Genomic DNA, 24,101 nt, shown 5'->3' with positions numbered 1-24,101 from the left:
TATTCAGTCATAAACTATGCGTCTGTGGCCAGGCATTGTGGCATGCACCTGCAATCCAGCTATACTTTGGAGGCAGGGGCAGTGATGTGGCTCAGCTCAGTCAGTAGCGGGTCTGCCTTCAGCTTCAAGGATACCGGGTTCAATTCCGAGTCTCACTGAGCAACATTTTATGTTTATCATTCCTACCATTCCCTCATGTAAGAGGCAAAAACACTCTGTCCCTTGGATGGGACATAAAATGGAGGTCCCGTGTGTGAGTTTGCACACTGTGCCCATGACTCACTCAGCTCATGTTAAAGATCCCACTTCATTCATTCATCGCAAAGAGCAGGGTGCCAACCCAGTGAAGTGTTCCCCCAACTCACCCACACAAGACAAGAAAATGAGCAAATGCTCACCCCTTGTTGTTCACCCCAGGTAACTAGCAACTGAAGTCCGCAAATGGTATCAATCAGGCACATTGTGCCATATGCCAGAAGAAAAAGTCATAAACTTTAGCCACTTGAATAATTAACCCGTTGAGGACGAGTCCCGAGTATATTCAGGCAAGTGTCTATGGGAAATGTGTGTTGTAGCAAAATCAGCCCATCCTCCATGGTTTCTCTTCAGAACCATGCATCCAGTAAAAACTGATGGATGATTGTTTTAGCCAGTAAGCGTCTCGTACTGAGTGCACGAACGCTTGCTTAGTGCGTGAACCTTTGTTACAAGTGCGCGTACTCTTGCTACAAGTGCGCAATAACATGTTTACCACCGTGACTCAGCGTGCGGCCAGTACAAATCAACACATAGCTCTCGACCAAAGAGATCGCAGGGTTCTTGCTACCCATTCTATAATTTATAGTGATCAATGGTATAATCATTTTTTTTTTTACTACCAGTTGTAATACCTTTTCCCAGTAGCATCATTGTTAAACAATACCAAGTATTCTTTGTTATATTTGATATGCAATGTATGACAAATCATCTTAATATGCCTGTACCATTAGATTATTTGACTTGGTGTATTGTTTTACCGGTGATGTATTACCACTCACAACTACATTTTTGTGTACTTTTTACAGCACTAGAACTCTTGAGGAAGTCCATAAAATTGCAGAAAATGCCAAACTGAACCTCACTGACCTGGCAGGGCAGCCCCAGTGCCTCTACTTTGGCCATGAATTGAACCCAGCCTCGATGAGGTTACTTGAGGTTGATGACACAATATTGAGTTGTGTGGAAGAAGGTCAAAGGTGAGTGTACCAGGGTATGGTATTACATATACGCCTACTGGTTTTTAGTAGTTTCATTGAATGGGAAATTGTTAAATCAGAAAATATTGCATGACCAAATGGAGAGAGATTTGTGGATGTAAGGAGGGAAATTTTCATGAATCTCACGAAATACATCTATCCACTATCATGGATTTTTATTGATGAAATTCTCCACCATTCAGTGATGTAAATTGTAAGTTTCTGCTTATTTATAAAGTAAAGAAAGTGGTATCCTCTGTAGGCATGGACCAGCATCTTTTAAGTCATACAATTCATCTGCTTATATAGTTTACACATTATTCTGTGGGTATCCACACATTTTTGCAGTATACCTACATCCTGTTATTTACAAGGATATTGCTGGCAATAGAATTATTTCTTGAGAACATTTGCGAAACTTTCCATAACTTTCTTATATGTGGTCCAATGTTGATCCTTTCTGCCATTCTGTGGGTTTGAATTCATGCCATAACATTAAGTCATACTGGTATTGAATTATGGTCAGGAATCGTGCCATTAGAGAATTTTAGAGCCACAATACCTTTAAAGGACAACTTCACCTTCATATACATGTGAATTGAGGGAATGCAGTGCTCAATATTTATAATAGAATACATCAGTGACAGGTTGATGAAAATTGGCTAATCTGTTAATCAAAAGTTATGAATTTTTGAAGTTCCAGTGACACCATCACTGGAAGAGAAGACTACTATAGCTTGTGATGTCACATGTGTAGAACGATTTAAAGTAAATGTAACATATTTTCACTTTTCTCACATGATAAAGAGCACCTGACTTGCCTCTTTCAGAAGACAAGGAGAATGATATTACCCTTAACATACATCAGTGATGAGTTGTGGGAATGTGTAATTTATTCAAAAAATTAAATTTTGGGAATTTCTCGATATAATTTCCTTGTCATTCTATGCATGTGACATCGTATGTTGTAGTAGTCTTCTCATCCAGCAGTGATTGCACAGAGACTTTAAAAATTCATATTTTTTGAACGGATTGTCTGATTTTCCTCAAAGTTTTACTAAATGTGTTCTGCTAATATTGCTGCATTCACTCATTCCACATGTACAAAATTTGTATGAGAATGTGAACTTGTCCTTTAATGAGTACATTCTCTTCCCCACGCTACAGACTGGTGATCAGAGGAAATAAGACTGACCATGCTGTCCTGTGCACAGAAGGCAAGACGTATGATCTCAAGGTTGCAGAGACCTCCAACACTCTTCTCCTCTTGGAGGATTGTTTCACCAAAGATGGTCTCCCTGAAGGAGAGAATAGGCTGCATCAAAAGCTGGTATGCCCCACAAAATGGATGGAAATTCTCTACTTTACCTGTTGAGGATGGGCTGATTTTGCTACAACACGTATTTCCCATAGATCCTTACCTGAGTATACTCGGGACTCGTGCTCAACGGGTTAAAGGAGATGGTTTTAGTCTTGTCTTAGGAAGTCAGGGGCTGCTGAACATTTTCAGAGTGGGGGTGGGGGGACTGTGGGACCAGGGGGTCAGGGTCAATGATACCCCCTGCTTAGATGGGAAGAATGTAAGGATGGAACTTTTGGAAATTCAATCATGTTGCAAATTTCCCCCCCCCCCCCCCATTTTCCCCCCATGTTATATTTGTTATGAGCCAAAATGTGAGGTGGTTGTAGCCCTCTGCCCCCCCTCCCCCCCCCCCCCCCCCCCCCCGCCCTGTTCTGTGATTCCTGCAAATTTCTCCCATGATTCTGTCAAATTTCATGCATTCACTATTGTGTCTACTATGGTATGGTAGATTTCAGGATGGCGAGGTGGCTCAGTTGGTAGTGTATCTGCCTTGCTGTCAAATGACTGGGGTTCGGGTGCCGGTTCGAATCCAAGGAAATCTTACCGAGCAATGCTGTGTGTTTTCATGCCGTCCCTTCTAGTGCAAACAAAACACTGTCCCTCAGATAGGACATAAAATGGGGTCCCATGTATGACAGTCACATTTAATCCATGCACGTAAAAGGTCCCGCTTCATGCATTCATTGCAAAGAGTAAGATGCATATGAAGCCCATTGAAGGGGTCTGCCCCAAGATAGGTGCCTACATACCCATGGTACTCACAACTGGGCCCAATGAAAGACCAGATAGTGCAGCTGACTATGGACTATCCAGTCATCTTGTCAGATAGAAAATGAAGACAAAACAAACATTTGCAGATTTCTCCCTACTGTCTGCACTTTCCTATAAACCTGTGTCATGACATGGGAAAATATATCTGTAAATGCCACGTGTTTTGTTTTGTTTTTATTCTGGTCTCTCTTTTTTTTTCCTGTTACCGGTAATTTTCAGAGATGACAATACAGATGGAAAAGATTTTCTGTATGGATGTTTTGTTCTTTTTATTCATCTGTTTATTTTGTTCTTGATTTTTGTTCCCTTGTCAGGTGACCGGTGTGATGCACTCCTATCTGGAAGTGCGCCCTCTCAGGCCCCGCCTGAAGAAATTACAAACGCTGCTGCAAGAGAATCCATTCGCCGGAAACCTGTACGAGGACACGCCCGAGCACTCAGGCCGGAGGTTTACCATGGCGATGCTCCTGGATATTGTGCAGGCCAGTGAGAGAGAAATACTAGAGGAACTGCAGGCTCTAAAAGCTTGTCTGATTAAAGGTAAGATGCAATCTGCAAGATAGTAATGGTATGTGGATATCAAGCAAATAGCCTTGCAAGTAACAGTGTTGAAAAAAATAAACACAGTGATACTGCCAGTCTTTCCAATTTCTGATTGAATTCTCTCAACCCTTGTTTTTCAATCGAACATTATTTAAGATTCCTTTGTGATTTTTTTTTTTTTTAAAACAATGGACAAGAAGGAGGCAGTGTGCCGTCAATTTAGAGGTTGAGTTGTATTGGTGCAGCAGTCATGTGCAATTAATAGGTTTGTTTATTTATTTTTTTTTTTTTGAGGGGGGGGGGGAGGGGCTTTTGGGGCCATGGTGGTGCTAGTTCACATTAGTTTGGGTTTGAAATATGTGCTACCGTGGAGAAGCAAATAAATCTTTCCTTCCCACCGCCCAGTTTTGTACTTGAAGTCACCTTCAAATAGAGGTGGTCTTGAATTCTAAAATATTATATTTTAAGCATCTTGTGAGCGGAGAAGATATTCTTTAAGTGTATTCTTAAAGTGTGTTTGTCCTCCACTTTCAGGCCCTTTACTAGAATTTTTATGGGGGGGGGGGGTTCAGAATTAGAAAAAGTGGACCTCTTCCGGGTTTAATCAGCTGACAAGCCAAAAAAAAAAAAAAAAAAAAAAAGGCTTCCCCCTTTCGGGTTTCATTGGCTGACAATTTTTTTTCCTTTTTATTTTATTTTATTTATTTATTTTTTTGGCTGCTGGCAAACGGGGATGGGGTTTCCTGAACCCCCCTAGTAACTGACCAGACTTTACCCCCAACCCCCCCCCCCCAAAAAAAAAGGCAGCATCAGATGAGTTTATGTGTTTGAGAGAATTGTGTATGATATCGTGTTTTGTCTGTCACTATTTATAGGCTGTTGGAGAGTCCTGGACTTTGACTACGAGTCCCAGGCAATGACCCACATCCTGTCCCTGGTCCAGGAGAATTCCTGGTCCTATGACGAGGTACCTGTAGAGGAGACCTTGGCCACCCTAGAGAGCCTGGAACCAAGGTGTGGATCAATATCCTGATAGCCATGGTCACACGGGTAACAGATCCCAAAGTTTAAGATCGCAATCTTTAAGATCTCAAAGTTTTGCCAGTATGACCACAAACTTCTTGTGAAACTTCTCACGAAACTTCCCGATAAACTTCCCGTAAAATCCCCCACTCAAACTAGGGAAAATTCCCAGACCCCAGCCAATCTTCTCTCTCTTTTGCCAGTGTGAACGCTAGCAACTGAAACTTTACGAAGTTTGTCATGTGACCAGTCCACCATCTGTTTTGCGGGCAGTGCCTCCGAAGCACATAGTCATTGTGATGTATGTGTGTGCATTGTTATGTCACAAATCACTAGTTGTCAGATGGCCCACACTTTATTCTTTCATATGCATGCAAACTTTACGAAGTTTGTCATATGACCAGTCCACCATCTGTTTTGCGGGCAGTGCCTCCGAAGCACATAGTCATTGTGATGTATGTGTGTGCATTCTTATGTCACAAATCACTAGTTGTCAGATGGCCCACACTTTATTCTTTCATATGCATGCATACCAGTGACTTAAACTTTGAGACTTAAAGCTTGAGAAGTTTGGCTGCCAGCAAACTTTGTGAAGACTTTGCAATCTTAAACTTCGCAGTCTTTTGCTGATGTGACCGCGGCTACAGTTTCCTTTAAGTGCCTTAACCCTTTGTAGTCCGCTGCCAGAAAATGCTTTTGGCAGTGTGCACGATGTTGGTCCTGTTGGCCATATTGAGGTTAAAATAGTAAAATCCCTGTTTGTGCTTTGGTTGAATGAAATAATTGGGAGTAAAATCAAACAAATTTCCAGTCAGACAAGAAATAAGAAAATTTTTAGGTAAAGAATAAAAATATGATAGAAAGTTGAAAAAATATATATATTTTCTAGAAAAAGGGACATTTGTTACAATTTCAGGGCTACCAACAATTGAGATTTTGTGATATTTGAGTGGTTTCTTTTCAACATGATAATACGAAAATATGTTTTTGACCTTCAAAAAGTTATTTTTCTTTCTAAAACATTATTAAGCATGCTTTGAGTAGCATGTTTTGGTCTAAAACAGGATCTTTTTTTGATCTGCAGTTTTGCCGTCCAGGAAATATGATATGCCAAACATTTGAAAGAGGAGTCTATTCTCGTACTAATCTCGTGTAGGCTTGTGCACAAATTTGTCATAAAAGTTTGTTTTCTGTTTTTTTAATCAAATTGATTTTAACATGAAATATTCTTCATGTCAAATTGTTTCTGTAAGACTGAAGCTTTTTTTTTTTTCACCTCACATGTTAACAAGCTCTTTATTCTAAATCTTGGTACGGATATAGCAAAACGCAAAGAGTGAAACTGAAATTTCTCATTCCCAAGTTACATTAATGCACTGTCTTTTTGTGTGTCTTTTCATATTCCTATTTTTTATCAGGGTTTGAACAGTTTAGTCAATGTATTTTATGAGTGGTATCTGACAAAGAAAAAGCTGTAAATCTTTATTTCCTTCATTTCTACTTGTCAGATGTATCATTTCCCATTGCTTGAAGTGTTATGGAGAGGAGAAACAAGGTAAGAAGTGTGAACTGCAATATATACACAGCCAAGTTTCATTCATTTGTTTCATCGTTTTGTAGATGTGTTCATTTGTTTCCATGCATGTCAAAAAAAAAAAATTATTATTTGAACATGTAAACTATGGTCTGTTTATTTGTTTATGTTGTATTTTTTTCCTTTGTGCATATTATTCACCTATGTATTTTGAATCATGTCAATCAGTGTCAATCCACAGTATTATGTCCCATTATTGGTCTCTTTTTATTTCTACTTTATATATGCAATTCCTGACTGCCAATTTAGAGCCTGAACAATATGCAAGTGACGGTAGAGGGATTAATATGTATATAATTACTTTCCTCATACCGTATAAGGGGGTTACACATACATACGTATCTGATATAACCTGTCCTTTGTGTTGTGAAAGGCACCCTATTACCCACACTTTTATACATTGTATGTGTATACACACGCAGACAAATTTAATGTGAAAATATACGTAATTTGATCAAGAGTCCATAATCGAGTGCAACTCTAATATCAGCCATTGTAGGTATGACACTTTCTGCGGATTTATTTTTGTTTTTGATTTTTCAATGTCATCTGAATTGTGCTCTGTAACCAAGAGGATGCGGCTACAGTGTCAATTTAGTTTCTATGATCAATTATAGTTGCAAATTACCATTATGTAAAGTCACATGCCTGTTTTTGAAACAGGGATTGGCTTTGATTGACCGTTTAAGCTCCCCAGCATTTCACATCACTTAAAATTTACTTTTGAAAGTATGTAGTATCATGGCAAGCTGTACAGAGCCAGAAGGTAGATGACAGAAGTTTGCCTAAAATTTTCAAGCTTTTCCTATGCTGCCTACGCCAACTGACCGGGAAAATAGATTGTTTTGGCCGGACCATTTGAGGAGTTAGAAAGTCACCCTGATTTTGCTGGAGGCTTCCTGAAAGCTTAAATACCTCTTCATGTTCTTGATAATAAAGTACCGGTAAATATGTTAAAATATATAACGTCGCTGGGGTGACGAGACCTTGCTTGTATCTGAGATTTTGGTGAAAATGACTTTTTTGCATTAATGGTCAAATAATGGATTAAGTGATGTCCTGTCCAAATCCCAACTGTCTTACTCCAAAAATAAAGCCACCAAGGCATGTCAAAGGAAAGACTATCCCATTCGCTATAGTACTTTGGCCGCCATGTTTTTTGGCTCTCCTGAACATTTGACATTTTGTAGATACGAGGTCCTGTCGCCGCAGCAACGATGAATAATCTCCCCAATTTGGGACTTTATTACTTTTGTAATACCTATTCAATAAGGCTTTTGAAATGCATGAATCATGCAAGTATTTCCCTGATTGTACCTCATTACCTCCCTGATTTGTATGAGTGAATGTTGGCAGCCCTGCAATTTTTAACCTGAAACTCTCCTTTACAAATTGTCAAGATTATCAGAAAAGTACATTTAATGTGTATTCACAGTTCGATACCTATTCTGCTCTCACCATTCACAATTATGTTTCTTTTCTGGCAAAATATAGTACCTGTAGCTTTTACATGTATTTTAATTCATGAGTCATACATCAAGCAGTTTTTATTTTAGGTGACTGAAAAATTGCTCCTATTGATGTAAATGAGCCCCAATCGAGTAAAAGTAATAGCCGTGGTAACTAATTTGAATAAATATGCAGCACCTGAGCCATCATGACTATCGGGGCGGAAGCTTGGTAGTCTCATGGATGTAATGCCTGATTTGATAGCAATAGCAGATCCTGGGTTCGAATCACGGATCTCTAAAGGAGATATCTGGATGTCTTCTAGGGCAATCACTTTGAAGCCACTGCGGTGCCATCTTTCCACCCACATCACCCATACAGCTGTAGGCCTACTGTGTATGGAACTCACAACATAGGCCTACTGTGATCTTGGTGACAGTCTCTGTTGGAAAATAATTTATGTGCAAATCCCCACAGAGTGTGCCTGGTAAGATGGCGGTGTGGGGGCTTCACTTGTATGTACAGTGTGACTGCAGTAGGGCCAATGAGATATCCAGATATACACTGTACCTCCTGTAGCAATCAGTGGTTTCGATCCTACCCGAGTGTGTAGGTCCTATACATATATATATGCCCATGATTTTCATCATGGCCATATTCTAAACACTGAATGATCGGAGCTTACATGTATTTACATTGATATAAGGGTAATTTACCAATCAGTTGCCATGTCATCTTGTTGAATACAGGTCCCAAGGGAGCCCTCTGTAGCTTGGATACAGACAAGATATGTCAGCTTTTTGCAGAAATGCTCTTGAGACCTGCAGATAAGGTAACCTTGGTCCCTTAGCTACGAAATGATGTTTTGTACAACTTGTTGCCAGGTCTGTCCCTAGCTTTGAGAGAATTTGATATAAATTGTAGTAAATGTAGCTCATGCAGTCAATTTCATACCAGAGTTTGATTTAAAGGACAAGTTCACCTTCTCATAAACATAAGGATTGAGAGAATGCAGCAATATTAGTAGAACACATTTTATAGTGAAAGTATGAGGAAAATTGGACAATCAATGCAAAAGTTATGAATTTTAAAAACTTTTGTGTTGGAACTGCTGGATGAGGAGACTACTAAGGCTCGTGATGTCATATAAGTACAACAGTATAAAGAAAATGTAAAGAAAATTCAACATATTTTCACTTTTTCTCGCATAATAAAAGAGTACTTGACTTGCCTTTTCCAAAAGGCAATGGGAATAATATTACCCATAACATATGTCAGTAACAAGTCAAGGGAATGTGTACTTTTTTCAAAAGATGAAATTTTGTGAAATTCTCTTTATATTTTCCTTATATTGTTGTACGCATGTGACATCATACACTGCAGTAGTCTTCTCATCCAGCGGTGACTGCACAAAAACTTCAAAAATTCATAACTTTTGAACGGATTGTGCGATTTTCCTCAAACTTTCAATGATGTGTTCTACAAGTATTGCTACATTCTCTCAATCCTTATGTTAATGAAGGTGAACTTGTCCTTTAAAGTGCAGTTTAATCTCAGTAGTCCTTACATTTAGTAAAAGTGCATTGAGAAGCATCAAAAAAGCCTATGACCTTCACAAAAAGCTACATGTATTTCTTGAATATGAAGAATGAATGAATTGATGAATACGTGAATACGTGAATGAGTGAATGAATGAATGAATGAATGAATGAATGAATGAATGTGAATGAATGAATGAATGAATGAATGAATGAATGAATGAATGAAGGAAGGAAGGAAGGAAGTATGCATTATGACATCAGTGAGTGTGCAGTTATACTTCTCTGGTATTATGTGTCAGAGGACAATGCACCATACTATTATGCTTTTTCATTGTACAATTTGTGCACAGCTGTGCGTGTTAAGCAAATAAAGAGTGCGCATTTAACTTCAGTTCAGCACTTCGGATTGGCTACATTCTTGAACCCGTTGTGATATGGAACCTTAACATTTGGATGATTACCGAGACTGATATTACCAGAAATTAAAGGGGGAGAAAAAAAATGGATGCTATTCTCCAAAGCTTGACTAAAAACTGTTAATTAACAATGCAATGCACGTATCGAAAAAATCACTGTTAACTTCACGTTTAAATATGATCGTTGTACATTCTTCCCTTTTCTTCCAAAATAGTTCAACTTGTCAGAATTCTTGGAAGTGTGGCAGCAAAGTGTGCCAGAGGGCATGGTTACCACAGAACAGCAGTTGAAGGTGAGATAATCTAGCTTGACATAGTTTTACTCTTCTTCTTGGAGTGACTGGCCATTTCCAGCAACTAAAGTGTGAGCTACACGTACAAAGGAAGCTCTCTCCCCCTCCCCCGCCCCTTCTCCCATCACACCCATTTACATGATTTCTTTTATGATTTTTAACCCGTTGAGGACGAGTCCTGAGTATACTCGGGCAAGTGTCTTTGGGAAATGCATGTTGTAGCAAAAATGGAAAAAATTAAGGATAAAAAAGTTTGAATAATGGATATAAGAAAACAAGACATGTCCAGCAAAAGATAGCAGCCCAAAAGTGCACCTGTAGCTCTATTTTTCACTGTATTGAAATGTGTGTTTCATTCCTTGTCATTTTTTTTTTTTTCATGCAGGGGTTGGCTTTGATTGACCGGTCAAGCTCACCAGCAGTGACGTGGTACTATCCCGTGTCTGCTCTCCCTGAGGATGAGAAGGAGAGGTCAGTGCTTGACCCTTTGAATTCCATTGTACTGGCTTGACAGGTTGTGATTTAAAGGGGAATTCCAGACTACTTCGAAGTTATTCTGATAGAAAGAGTAAAATCTTACAAATATATTGTAGAACACTGAAAATTTGATAAAAATCAGATAGAAATTAGGGAAGTTATAAAATTGTGAAGTTGAGCTAATTTCTGCAGAACAGTTCTCACTCAGTTGATATGAATATGCAAATGAGTGAGCTGATGATGTCATCATCTAACAAATTTCCATTGACTGTAAAACAACAACAAAATGCTGAAAATGTTATTTTAAGAGTAAAAAATGTCATCATGGTTGAATAACTTCAAAATAATGATCAGTCAGATATGTGGCCTATCAGGATTTGAGACAGGGCATAATTTCCATATGAATGAAAAACTGGAAATTTTAAATTTTATGTACAAACTATATGGCACATTGTGAGGGGATAATATCAACACTTCGCTATTTGCATATTCATGTTAACTGCTACCAGGTTCCCGTATATATCAGTTGACGCTATGGGAACCTGGTATAACAGGTTCCTGTAAGGAATGGGTTAATAGAGACTTTGTGCTTCTTGTACTATACTGCTCCTCGTACTTAAATAAAAGTACCTTGTTAGATTTCCTGAAATTGAGAAATTTGTCTAGTCTTTTACTTTGTTTTGCTGGTCATACAAATATCGTAGATTCAACATGCTATTCAAGACGAAGGAGAAATGGACTCTGGATGAGATTACTCCATACATTGAGTGAGTCTTTCTCAATTCATTTCATATTTTTGTTTTGTAATGCTTTGTTTGGTTGTTTTTTTGTTTTGTTTTGTTTTGTTTTGTTTTGTTTTGGATGTTCTGTGTTGTTATTAAAATCACAGTGTAAGTGCTAGACAAGCAGGCCTTGTATGGCGAAAATGTGATACGTGTAGTATGAGGTTCTTTGTGTCATCATTGACTTTCTGTACTTTTTTTTTCAAATTCCTGGTTCAAACAAATGATTGAAGTACAATAATAGGTAAAAAGAAACTAATGGTAATGATATATATGTTTCAAGTTACAATGTATGTTGTGTATGAAATGTTTTATTTGGCGACTACTTCTTAGGGTAAAACAATGTAGAAGTTAGTGTAGTGGTTATTTGTACTTGTAATCAAATACTCCTTTCAGCAGCTACTGTACATAAACATTTCAAAATTGTTTGAAAACAGGTTGGTCTTGTGTTACTTTAGATCTGATAGTTATATTGTTTCATTAGTTACGAACAGAAGGAACTTTTCCCAGTGAATGTGATTGATATATTACCATGGCAACTTACTTTCTGTATCATTGTCTTTGAGGTACCTGAAGAAGGATGTTTTGTGATGTTGCCCCGGAAACATACTCACATTTCAATAAGCCTGTTTATGTTTGCCCTATCACATCCTGTACCTGGGAAAAAGCATACAGTATCTAATGCTACAGAACAAGCAGCACATATCATATCTTAAGCAGATACAGGTACTGTAAAGGTGGACATTTTCATGGTGTGGAAATTTTCACGCATTTCACGCAACCAGAAGCTGTTGCCAAAATAAAAGCACGCGAATATTTTTGCATGTCATATGTTCCAGTAGTTAATGTCCTGATTCTGCAGAATTAAAAAACACACTAAATTCAGTAAGTACTCCCAAGCGCGAAAAATTACTCAAGCACATCCACTTTTACAGTAGATTGTTGTTCTTTGCGAGGTCATATTTGACCTTTTACATTTGCTCTCGTCATGGTTTTCTGGGGTTACCCTAGTGTGCGTGTATTTTGCCTGTCACTTGCAGGGGCCTGGCTACGGAGAAACTATCTGTTGGGGTTCTTCTGCAAAGAAACTGTCGGACATCGGTCAACGCAGGCGGTGTGAGGATGTACAACTCAAAGAGGCCTGTCAAATGATCATGAGAGCCTCACGCTCTGGAATCTTGGATGGTTTTTCTTTCTTCTACTTTTATTATTGTGAATACATTTATCAAAGCTAGTCACTGTAAAGAGTGGCTGATTAACACAGCTTTCACCATATGATATACTACAGTACTTACTGTAAAACGAGGAATGTTCGCATGCATTTTCATTTTGCGAATTTCGCGAGAGCCAAGATCCACGAAATTAAAATGCACGTGAAAGTTCTTACCTACACTATATGCATTGAATGCCAGTGGCAATTTGTAAAAATTTCATGCCGTGAAAAAGGCTGTCGGCTCCAATTCACAAAAATTTCATGCCATGAATATATCGTGTTAGTATACGGCGCATACCAGTACCATAGTGTCTCTTTGCGCTTTAAGGGAGAGGGTTGAAAATAGAAAAAGGAAATGTACTGTATGTACCATAGCTGTTGGAGTTTCCAAAACCAAAACTCATTCATAATACTTTTTAAACAGAAATGTGGTGAGAAGAGTTTTGAACTTTAACACTGTGGAAGTGGGGAGGGGGGGGGGGGGTTTGAATCAACCTCCCTTCGACATTTTCCGCGACCATTCTGCCACACTAAATTTTTTGACCGCACAGCTCGCTGACTTTTTACTTTCAAGTCTCGCACATCTTATGACACCATTTTTGCAAAAATCGGACATACCGTTACAAGGCTGCACGACCTTTTATACATGCTTGTCAAAAAGAAAATGGCTCAAAAACGTGATTTTAGAGTACAAAGTCTATACAAATAGAGTTTTCTCACCTTCTTCAAAAAGATATGACTATTTTCACTTTCAATGGCTGAAATCAATTAATTTTAGCATAATTATGCTTAAAATGGGTTCTGTTACAAATTTTGTAGAAAAAAAAAAGAAAAAAAAACCAAGTCAAAAAACAAAGAAATACATAAGAAATTTATGAAACAATAGAATTCATAAGAAATTAACTTTGATACCAGATTTTTTTTTCAAGTACATTGTTAGGAATGCTACAAGGAACAATGTCACCCCAAATTAGGATGCCATTAGCTTTATTTTCTGATTAGAGCAAAATTTCATGCATATTTATAATTAATATAAAATATAAAAAAGGAAAAATTCAATTCTTTCTTTTATAGTTTGGTAGATTATGTGACATGTAATGTATGTGCCAATTTTCAGGGCGATTGCGCGATCGACGGCCGAGATCTTGGAGGGTGGGGGGGAGGGCACAGAACAGGCCAAAAGCCCGGCCTGGTTTAATAGGGTTAAAGAAAAGAAACTACTTGGATGTAAAACCGGATATTTTAGTTGCATTTTAATTTTGCAGAATATGAATAACAAAATTATAAAACAAATACACCGAAGGTAATGGTCTACGACAGGAAGTGGAACAAGATTTTGCATTGTTTGAATGATGAAATTTTGGTCGTTGGACAGCATCTTGCCGTCTACCTCATGCAAGCTCTTGCAATGTCAGTCTTCGCATTGTAACCTTTAAAAATTCGTGTATAGAAAAAATATTGTATTACATGTGTACAGTGTACATTGTATGTACAGTGACACCCCGTTATAGCGAGTTCGCTTATAACGAGGAACCGCTTTTAACGAGGTAATCACGTCGGTCTCATTTTCTTTGAGTGTAAACCTATGGTAAAACGGATCGATTGCAACGAGTTCGGTTATAATGAGATTCCGGTTATAACGAGGACATCTTCGGTGCGTCATGATAAAGAAACACATAAGCAATTTGATCGGATACAACGAGGTTCCATATCTTGACCTGCCGCTTTCAAACACGCGACAGACGAAACATTGAAAACCAAATTCACGCTATCCTTCTGTTCTCTTTCTCGTTCTGCAGAGTCATTCTGACCACATAGCGCGCGCGTGTATCACGATTTTATATGTGCATAAACACGTGAGCTTTATTGTAGCGATCCTCATGCCGTCTCTCTATCACTGAATGATCTGAGGCGGGAAGAGGAAACAAATGTGCTAGGCTCAGTCGTCCCGCCGTTATCCCTCTTTTATCCTCCTTTACCAGTGACAAATGCTGAGTACCGTTCTTTGCATGTTTTCTTATAAACCATGCGATAAGACACACGGATACCGCCCGATGTTCTTCAGTCTTTGAACATAATTATTTGATTTTTTTTTTTGAGATACGCGTAGGCGGCCTACTTGATACTAGCTCAAACCAGTCCGTAATGTGGAAAAAAGAAAAATACTCATTCAAAAATGTTTCATTCAGTGAAACAAACTGGTGACAGAACATGGAGAAATATGTTTTTGGAATGCATGTGCAGCTTATCATAATCCTTTCCATATCAGTTCCGACTTCCAGTTGTTTTGCTGGTTGGGAAAAATTGATGTGTACACTACGTAAGAGATTACAGGAGAAATAATTGATGAAATCTTTGTGATGTTCATTATTATTTCACACTGTATTTTTAACAAATGAATAATTTCATTCTTTCAGAATGGTCCGTCATAATGAGGAAGAGATAGGCGTAAAAAGGATCACGAATTCAACCATGTCATGTACCTTTCAAGAAGGCATGTACAAAATGCAAAGAGATTTGGGGGAGAAAAATACAAAACGCATTTTCAACCCCTGCTGGTGCAAACATCATGGAATACAGCCTAAATAATTAATGTAATCATCGCGATCCCGCTGGGCGCACACAGGGTGAAATAAGCTGAATAATGCAGGTTACTCTGCTTGCACCCATGTTCAGAAAAAAAAGTAACAAACGTTTTTAATACAATGTGATTTTGTTTATTAAAATTTTATACTGTGTTTCACAAACGATATTTTTATTCTTTTAGAATGGTTCAATACTCGAGGAAGATATAGGTCTAGAAAGGATTACAAATTCAACCCTGCCGTGCACTTTTCAAGAACGCATGCACAACACTCGCGAAGAGATTTTTCGGAAGAAAACAAAGAGCGCGTTTTCAACCCCTTCTTTTTTTATTCTTTTGGTATCAACTCACAAATGATTCCTTTTTATTCTTTCTCAATAATAATGATCCATTAACTTGGGTAATAACAACGCAAAGACTGCTCATAAGTTTGATTGATTGCTATGTGCTTCCATGCTTATGTTTTTCTTTGTTTTTAGTGCGTACGATTATAACGAGGAACCGGTTATAACGAGACAATATCGGCGGTCTCACGGACCTCGTTATAACGGGGTTTCACTGTATCATTGTTTGTTGGTTTATTTTCTCAAATGATAGATGGCAGTACACATCTTGGGTGCATCATTGAGCACAATCCTTAAGCATTCTTCGAGCACACCCAGTTGTGGGCAGGTTTGATGGTCCAACAGAATACATTTGCATTATAAATGGGTTAGTCAAATACTGGTTAGTGATTGGCTAAACACAGTCACGTGATGGAGGAACATTCCTTATGGTCCCCCATGGGAATGTTTTCCCATGGGAAAACATTTTCATGTAACAAATGACAGAAGACCTAGGACCGCGAGCGCACAGTGAATTTGGCTCTGTAGCTCTGCAACACGCGAGCAAGCGATCGAGTGCGTTGTGCTGGTGGTTGACGTTGACGTATTTGACTAAATCCATATAATATAACAGATGATGTCTTTTGTTGTCTGGAACATGTACCAAGCGTTCCACCCTCAGGGTTTAAAATGCTATTTCAGGAGGCTACAAGTCCCTCGTCTTCGTCTCGGGAGGCTACAAGTCCCTCAACTTCGTCTCCGGAGGCTACAAGTCCCTCGACTTACTGTCTCGGGTCTTATAACCTCCCTCAATAGCATTTCAAACCCTTCGGGTGGAACATTCGGTATGTTCCCTCCCCCGCCAGTCATCATCTATATAATGTGTTTATGAAGCTCTTTGGGCTCAAATTACAGTGTACATACATTTGAGATTACTTATGTACATACTTATACATTTGTATACTGTACTGGAAAAACCCCCGTCTCATATAAAATCGCATTCCAGATGCCATTATGTCATATCGTCACTGGGGTGATAGACCTTGTATCTGCAATTTTGGTGAAAATGAGTTTTTTTGATTAATGGTCAAATAATGGGTTAAGTGATGTCCTGTCCAAATCCCAACTGTCTTACTCCAAAAAAGAAGCCACCACGGCATGTCAAAGGAAAGGCTATCCCATTCGCCACAGTGCTTTGGCATTTTGTAGATACGAGGTCTTCTCGCCCCAGCGACGATATGTCACACATACAGTAGGCCTATCAATAAAAAGTAAAAAGGCAATTGTGTATATATTTGATGTTTGCCTGGATTCATTTGATTGTGTATGTACAATTGTATTCTGCTTTACATGGTGAGCATACAAAAGTATGTATGTAAAATAAACAAAAGTACAAAATGTACTTCAGCATACCAGGTACCTGTACATGTACTACTTGTATCTGACGTATCTTGTGTTTGAAATGTATGACCATATTTTCATGATGCCTTTCTTGCTAGTGTGGTGTGTGGTGTGTTGTATGTGAAAAACTTGGGTGACTTTAATATAAAGGGGGCTGCAGAACTTTGTTTTTTTTTTTTGTTTTTTGTTTTTTTTTTTTGGGGGGGGGGTGTTTAAGGGTCAATGGTCCCCCCCTCAGGACCTACTCATTGATATTTGAGTAGGAGCCCTCTGTAAAATTTTCATTTTCATGGTATAAATGCTGAATTTCAATTTGCAGAAAATTTTGCGGGCATGAAACTTTCGCAAATTTGCGAGGAGCTAATATTCGCAAAAGCAAAATGCGCGCGATTCTAAACAATGCATTAGATGCCAGTGGCAATTCGCTGAATTTTCATGCTGCGAAAAGACCGTCAGCTCCAATGTGCGAAAATTTCATGTCGTGAATATAACACTGCATTTATGTATCTGAGGAAGTAAACTAACAAAAAAGAGGTTTAAATTTGTTGTATTTTTTTCATTTTTCATGGAACTAGAAAAACATGAACCCAATCTTGAATTCCGTGATCAACAAAGCATTTGAAACATGGAGGTTATTGAATATATTACGATTTATGAATAGAAAGTGCTGTTGAGGTGTAAGTGTGATGTACTATTGGCGGTTCAGACTTGAATATGTACTACACATGTACATAAATATAGACCCGATATTAAAGGGGCTGCAGAACGTTTTCTAATGATGGGGGGGGGGGGGGTGGAGGGGGATGCGAACCGTTGAGGGAGGGGGGGGTGGTGTTCAAGGGTCAGTGATGTCCCACTCCCTTGACATTAGAAAACGTTCCAAGCCCCTTTGATATTGTATACGTAAACTGGGAATATTAGGGACTGTCACACCTTAACAGCATTAAGCGTTTTTCTCTTCATAAATCGGTCATTAATTCAACCACCTCCGTGTTTCAAATGCTTTGTTGATCTAGGAATTCAAGATTGGGTTCCTGTTTTCCAGTTCCATGAAACTTGAAACGTGTACAACAAATGTGAACCTCGTTTTATTGTTACTTTACTCCCTCAGATACATAAATACGGTGTTATTTTCGCGACACGAATGATTCGTGACTTAGAGCCGACGGTCTTTTTCGCAGCATGAAAATTCCGCGAATTGCCACTGGCATCAAATGCATTGTTTAGAATCGCGCGCATTTTGCTTTTGCAAATATTAGCTCCTCGCGAATTTGCGAAAGTTTCATGCCCGCGATATTTTCTGCAAAATGAAATTCAGCATCTATACCATGAAAATAAAAAACTTACAGAGGGCTCCTACTCAAATATCAATGAGTAGGTCATGAAGGGTCATCTCTTCAAATTTGGTGCTTTTATCCGCCGTGTAACGGTAATTTCACTAAGCGACCTGACTATCTTCCACACTAATCCAAACAGACAATCAGTCACTCCAGCTGCCAAAACCCCCTGGTTCAGAACAAGTCAAAAGTACACTTTCAAGTGTGGGGAGAATCAATATTTTATTATTCTTTTTAATGGGTCAGACTGTTGTTTACATCCCTTGTCATTAGACAAAAGAAAACATTGACAAAACACCGAACAGGCACAAAGATGAAAACAAAGGCAAAAGTGAACAGAATATATCAAAACTATCCAGGTGCTTTGATGTACATAGTTTAATACACATTATACTCATCCATTCCTCTGGTGGTACACTTCAGTATAGTAACCATAGATTGTGATTACTTCGCTAGGTGTTCATACTCAATTTGGCTGTCAAATAAAAGAGAGATGGCGGCTTGTGGTACCGGTAAACAAATGTGCAAGTAGCATGAGAAGAGGTGATGTACCGGTCCCCGGGAACCAACATGGAACCAGATGTGAAGATCAAGGATGGAGGCTCTTGAGCTCATATCCATGGACACCATTGAATTCCATTCATAGCACCAACAGGGATAATGCCTTATGATCAAAATATACATGCTTTCCTTTTCTGCAATGAATTCATACGTGAGATCATAACCAAATTTGTACATAAAAGGCACTACCCAAGAAAAAGAAGGAATGCAAGAAAAAAAAAATCATGGTGGGGTCAAGAAGAGGTCAACATAAGTTTGGACAGCTTTGGACTATCTTGCAAAACACTAACAAAAATAGAGACTAGACTTGGAATTTGTCAACACTGACAAATTAGGTGATCCGATCTCTTCGGAAATCAATGATTTTAGTCCCGATCCCAATAGGCATGACGAAACAGGTTTCATCTGTGTTAATAGGGACATTGGCCGTGTGATGTTTGGATTCTCATTTAGAAACGGGAGTCAGACCTGCTATCGATGGTACACAATACTAAGATACAGAATGAAGTATATTTGATCTTTGACCCCACTTTGCACAGACAAGATAGCATCTGATCAAAAAGTGGTTATTTTGTGAAATGATCCCTATAATATGGTCTTTACGCGTGCAAAATATGGAAAAGAAAGCACATGTATTCACCAAGATACAGGATGAACCATTTATGACCTTTGACCCTAATTTACATACCCAAATAGGCGTCTGATCAAGTAGTTGTTATTTTATGAAATAATGTACGTGACATGAACTAAACGTGTGCAAAATATGGGGGTGATTGGGCCTGTTTTTTTTTTTGAGTTATTGCAAAGAAAGTTGCAGAAAGAAAGAACTATATCAATACATCGAAGATAAGCTTTAATTTCAACCAAGTTTTTTGACGTGATCCCGACACCGTATGAAGAAACAAAAGGCACATTTCCGATAGCGCAAAGTCTCAGCTATAACATATTAAAATCTGGGAAAAATTCACCGAAGGGTAAGTGAGCTAGTGCCCGATAGAGATAGTCATATCAATTTTCATTTCCAGAAAAACTGCACTCCCATAGAGATAACCCGTATACTGGCCAAATTTGACAAGGTTACATTCAATTCATTTTTACGAGGTGATGCCGTCTTCTAATCAAAATTGTGTAAATATATTTATGAAAGAGCATTTAATAAGCTACATCATAGTGAAATTTGGGTCAAAATTGGCAAAGGATAAGTGAGATACGCTCGAATGAACTTGAAATTTAATGACGTCATTTTTAAAATTTACTCTTTTTATTTTATCAAGAAATTTAATATCTTTTAATCATTTTTTCAGCATCGCCACCCCATGATATGACATGTACAACTCATCAGCTTTCAGAATATGTAAAGAAAATGGGGGGTCACCGTCCATCCTGGCGAGTAAAATCGGATTTAAAATTGGCGGTTTTTTGGCATAGTTGCACTGTATATCGCCATTGACGCGCGCGCGGAATTGCAACTTTGACGGGCCTGTATGACGTCATATTGAGTTGGATTTACTTGAAATTTCTTAGAAATATTCCTTGACATTTCAGAAATCCGATCTGTGTGAAAAAACGGGAAATTTCTATTGCATATGAGCTGTGCCTGCGTATATGTGCGCGCGCGTACGCGTCCGTCCGATTTTTTCAATTTTTCAAAAAATGCTCTACATGGTCTGAAACGTGTGTAAAAAAAATTTGAGCTCGATTTGAGCATATGAATATTTCAACGCGTGCGTACGTGCACGGCTTAAGGGTACAGATGAATTTTGAGAACATGAGTAGAATCAGCTTGATTTGAACTATACGTGACGTAAATTTCATTGAAAAATTCCATTCCATTAATTAGATATTAGTGAGAATGTGTTTTCATATAATGACGTCATAGTGACGTCATGGTCGACTGATCACTTTGATTTTATTAGATTTGTCGTCTTTGGGACATGATACATATATGGTATAAATTTGGCATTGATAGGATGAGGACTTTCTGAGCTAACCTCTACACAACATTTGAGGAGAAAGAACTTTTTGTGACAACGGGAAGTTTAACACTAGACTTGGAATTTGTCAACACTGACAAATTAGGTGATCCGATTTTTTTTTAGTCGATGATTCGAGTCCTGATCGCAATAGGCATGACCACACAGGTTTCATCTGTGTTTAATGACATTGACCGTGTGATGTTTTAATTCTCATTTAGAAAAGAGAGTCAGGTCTGCCATCTTTGGTACCAAATTCCGTTCACACTATAACGAGGATACAGAATGAAGTATATTTGATCATTGAGCCCACTTTGCACAGCCAAGATGGCATCTGAACAAAAAGTGATTACTTTGTGAAATGATCGATGTGACGTGGTCTTTGCGTGTGCAACATATGGGAGAGATAGGACATGTATTGACTAAAATACAGGATGAAACATTTATGATCTTTGACCCTTATTTACATGTCAAGACGGTGTCTGATCAAGTAGTTGTTATTTTATGAAATAATGTACGTACCATGAACTAAACATGTGCAAAATATGGGGGTGATAGGGGCTATTCTTCTTGAGTTATTGCAAAGAAAATTGGAGAAAGAAAGAAATATGAAAATACATCGAAGATAACCTTTAATTTTAACCACGTTTTCGGACGTGATCCCGACACCGTATGAAAAACAAAGGGGACACGTACGATAGCGCAAAGTCTCAGCTACAACATATTAAAATCTGGGAGAAATTCACCGAAGGGTAAGTGAGCTAGTACTCTTTTCGAAAAATCAATGATTTGAGTCCTGATCCCAATAGGCATGACCGTAAAGGTTTCATCTGTGGTTATGGACATTGGCCATGTGATATTTGGATTCTCATTCAGAAAAGAGAGTCAGGTCTGCCATCTTTGGTACCAAAGTCGGTATACACTATAACGAAGATACATAATGAAGTATATTTGACCATTGACCCCACTTTGCACAGCTAAAATGGCATGTAAGAAAAAACTGGATATTTTGTGAAATGATCTTGGTACCGTGGTCTTTGTGTGTGCGAAATATTGGAAAGATAGGACATGTATTCACCAAGATACAGGATGATAAATTTATGACCTTTGACCCTAATTTACCTACCCAAGATGGTGTTCGATCAAGTAGTTGTGACCTTATAAAATAATGTACGTCACATGAACTAAACATGTTCAAAATATGGGGGTACTAGGGAATGTCTTTCATGTGTTATTGCAAAGAAATGTGCAAAAAGAAAGAAATATGAAAATACATCGAAGCTAAGCTTTAATTTAAGCAAAGTTTTTCGACGTGATTTCGACGTCGTATGAAAAAAAAAAAACGGGGGACACATTACCGATAGCGCAAAGTCTCAGCTAACACATTAACATCTGGGAGAAATTCACCGTAGGATAAGTTAGATAGTGCTCGATAAAGACAGTCATGTTGATTTTCATTTCAAGAAAAACTGCACTCCTATAGAGATAACTCGCAAATGGATCAAATTCGACAAGGTTACTTTCAATTCATTTTTATGAGGTCATGCTGTCATTCAATCAAAATTGTGTTATTACATAACTGATAGAGTATTAAATAAGCTACAGCATACTGAAATCTGGGTGAAAATTGACTAAGGATAAGTGAGATACGCTCGAGTAAACTTGAAATTTGATGACGTCATTTTGAAAATTGACTTGTTTTGATTTATTAAGAAATTTGATATCTTTTCATCATTTTTCCAGCATTGCCAACCCATGAAATGACATGTACAACTCATCAGCTTTCAGAATATGTAAAGAAAATGGGGGGTCACCGTCCATCCTGACGAGTAAAATCGGATTTAAAATTGGCGGTTTTTTGGCATTGTTGTACTGTATATCGCCATTGACGCGCGCGCGGAATTTCAACTTTGACGGGCCCGTATGACGTCATTTTGAGTGGGATTGACTTGAAACTTGGTAGAAATATTCCTTGACATTTCAGACATCCGATCAAAGTGAAAAAACGGGAAATTTTCATTGCATATGAGCTGTGCGTGCGTATATGTGCGCGCGCGTACGCGTCCGTCCGATTTTTTCAATTTTTCAAAAAATGCTCCAAATGGTCTGAAACGTGTGCAGAAAAATTTTGAGCTCGATTTGAGGATACAAATATTTCAACGCGCGCGTACGCGCACGTTTTAAGAGAAAATATGAATTTTGAGAATATGAGTAGAATGCGCATAACTTGAAATATATGTGACGTAAATTTCATTGAAAAACTCTATTCCATTAGTGAGATATGATTGAGAATGTGTTTTCATATAATGACGTCACAGTGACGTCACGGTCGACTGATCACTATTATACATTAGATCTGTCGTCTTTGGGACATGATACATATATGGTATAATTTTGAAATTGATAGGAAGAGGACTTTCTGAGCTAACCTCTACACAAATTTTGTCCAGAAATAAAGAAGAAGAAGAAGAAGAAGAAGAAGAACCAACAAAGAATCCGTACAGATACAGAAGGTGATCCGAGAGGATACTCGGATCACCTAATAAAATGACATGATGCAAGTTAACAAAACAGATCATTTTCTACCTTGTTTACATCAGAGTGTGTTTCATATTTTCCATGTGGTTTAATGTAACCTGGTTGTAATATTAGCCGAGTACACAAGTACCTAGGAGAAAATGTGGTATGACAGACAACATTGTTGTCTTTAATGTTAAGACGAGTCGCTGTAATTACTGCTTTTGACAAATTATTCATACCTTGCACTCCAGATGTACACATAAAAGTGCATATAATGCACAAGAAAAGCAGTTGTATGTTCCTTCAACAGCACTGAAAGTATTCTTTGGACACTGGAATAGGAACATTAGAGATGACAGATTCCAGAACTCTTTGAACACCTTTTATTACAGGTCCTGGGCCCTGCTGCATAAAAGTTGCGATCAAAGTCCAAAAGTTCGGATCAAAGTCCGAAAATCAAATGTAAGTCTCTGAATACTTGATTCTGATTGGCCAATACACGACTTATCTTTGATTCTCTGGCTTATATTTGATTGCATCATTTAATGCAACAGGGCTCGGATATAATGTTTCTCAAGTCCAGCTCACTTTTTTTTTACCTTATTCTATCAATATGTCTCCCCTCTTACAGAAAAGAAGAGAAAGAAAAAGGAATGTACAATCTTTGCTTTGCTCTGCACACTTCATGATCATTGGCATAGT

General features: G+C 38.2%; 1 protein-coding gene across 1 annotated transcript; it reads left to right on the top strand.

The window, feature by feature from the left end:
- Positions 1-274: 274 nt before the first annotated feature.
- Positions 275-13,517, top strand: LOC140233723 (sister chromatid cohesion protein DCC1-like). The gene is made up of 11 exons (XM_072313824.1): positions 275-417; positions 1,065-1,235; positions 2,403-2,565; positions 3,684-3,909; positions 4,788-4,926; positions 6,444-6,490; positions 8,728-8,810; positions 10,151-10,228; positions 10,614-10,699; positions 11,410-11,472; positions 12,528-13,517. The coding sequence occupies exons 1-11, from the start codon at positions 275-277 to the stop codon at positions 12,637-12,639; spliced, it is 1,311 nt and encodes a 436-aa protein (XP_072169925.1). The 3' UTR covers positions 12,640-13,517.
- Positions 13,518-24,101: the final 10,584 nt, after the last annotated feature.

The sequence above is a fragment of the Diadema setosum genome, chromosome 10 (genome assembly GCF_964275005.1).
Source record: "Diadema setosum chromosome 10, eeDiaSeto1, whole genome shotgun sequence".
NCBI classification, from domain to species: Eukaryota; Metazoa; Echinodermata; class Echinoidea; order Diadematoida; family Diadematidae; genus Diadema; species Diadema setosum.
This window is presented reverse-complemented; position numbering and strand designations above follow the sequence as displayed.

What these genes read in the sequence shown, in the direction of transcription:
- LOC140233723 (XM_072313824.1), top strand. Translation starts at nt 275, where the DNA reads ATGACTCACTCAGCTCATGTTAAAGATCCCACTTCATTCATTCATCGC. An exon ending in TTATGGAGAGGAGAAACAAG is followed by an intron (nt 6,491 to 8,727) that starts GTAAGAAGTGTG and finishes TGTTGAATACAG; the next exon opens with GTCCCAAGGGAGCCCTCTGT. An exon ending in GAGATTACTCCATACATTGA is followed by an intron (nt 11,473 to 12,527) that starts GTGAGTCTTTCT and finishes TGTCACTTGCAG; the next exon opens with GGGCCTGGCTACGGAGAAAC.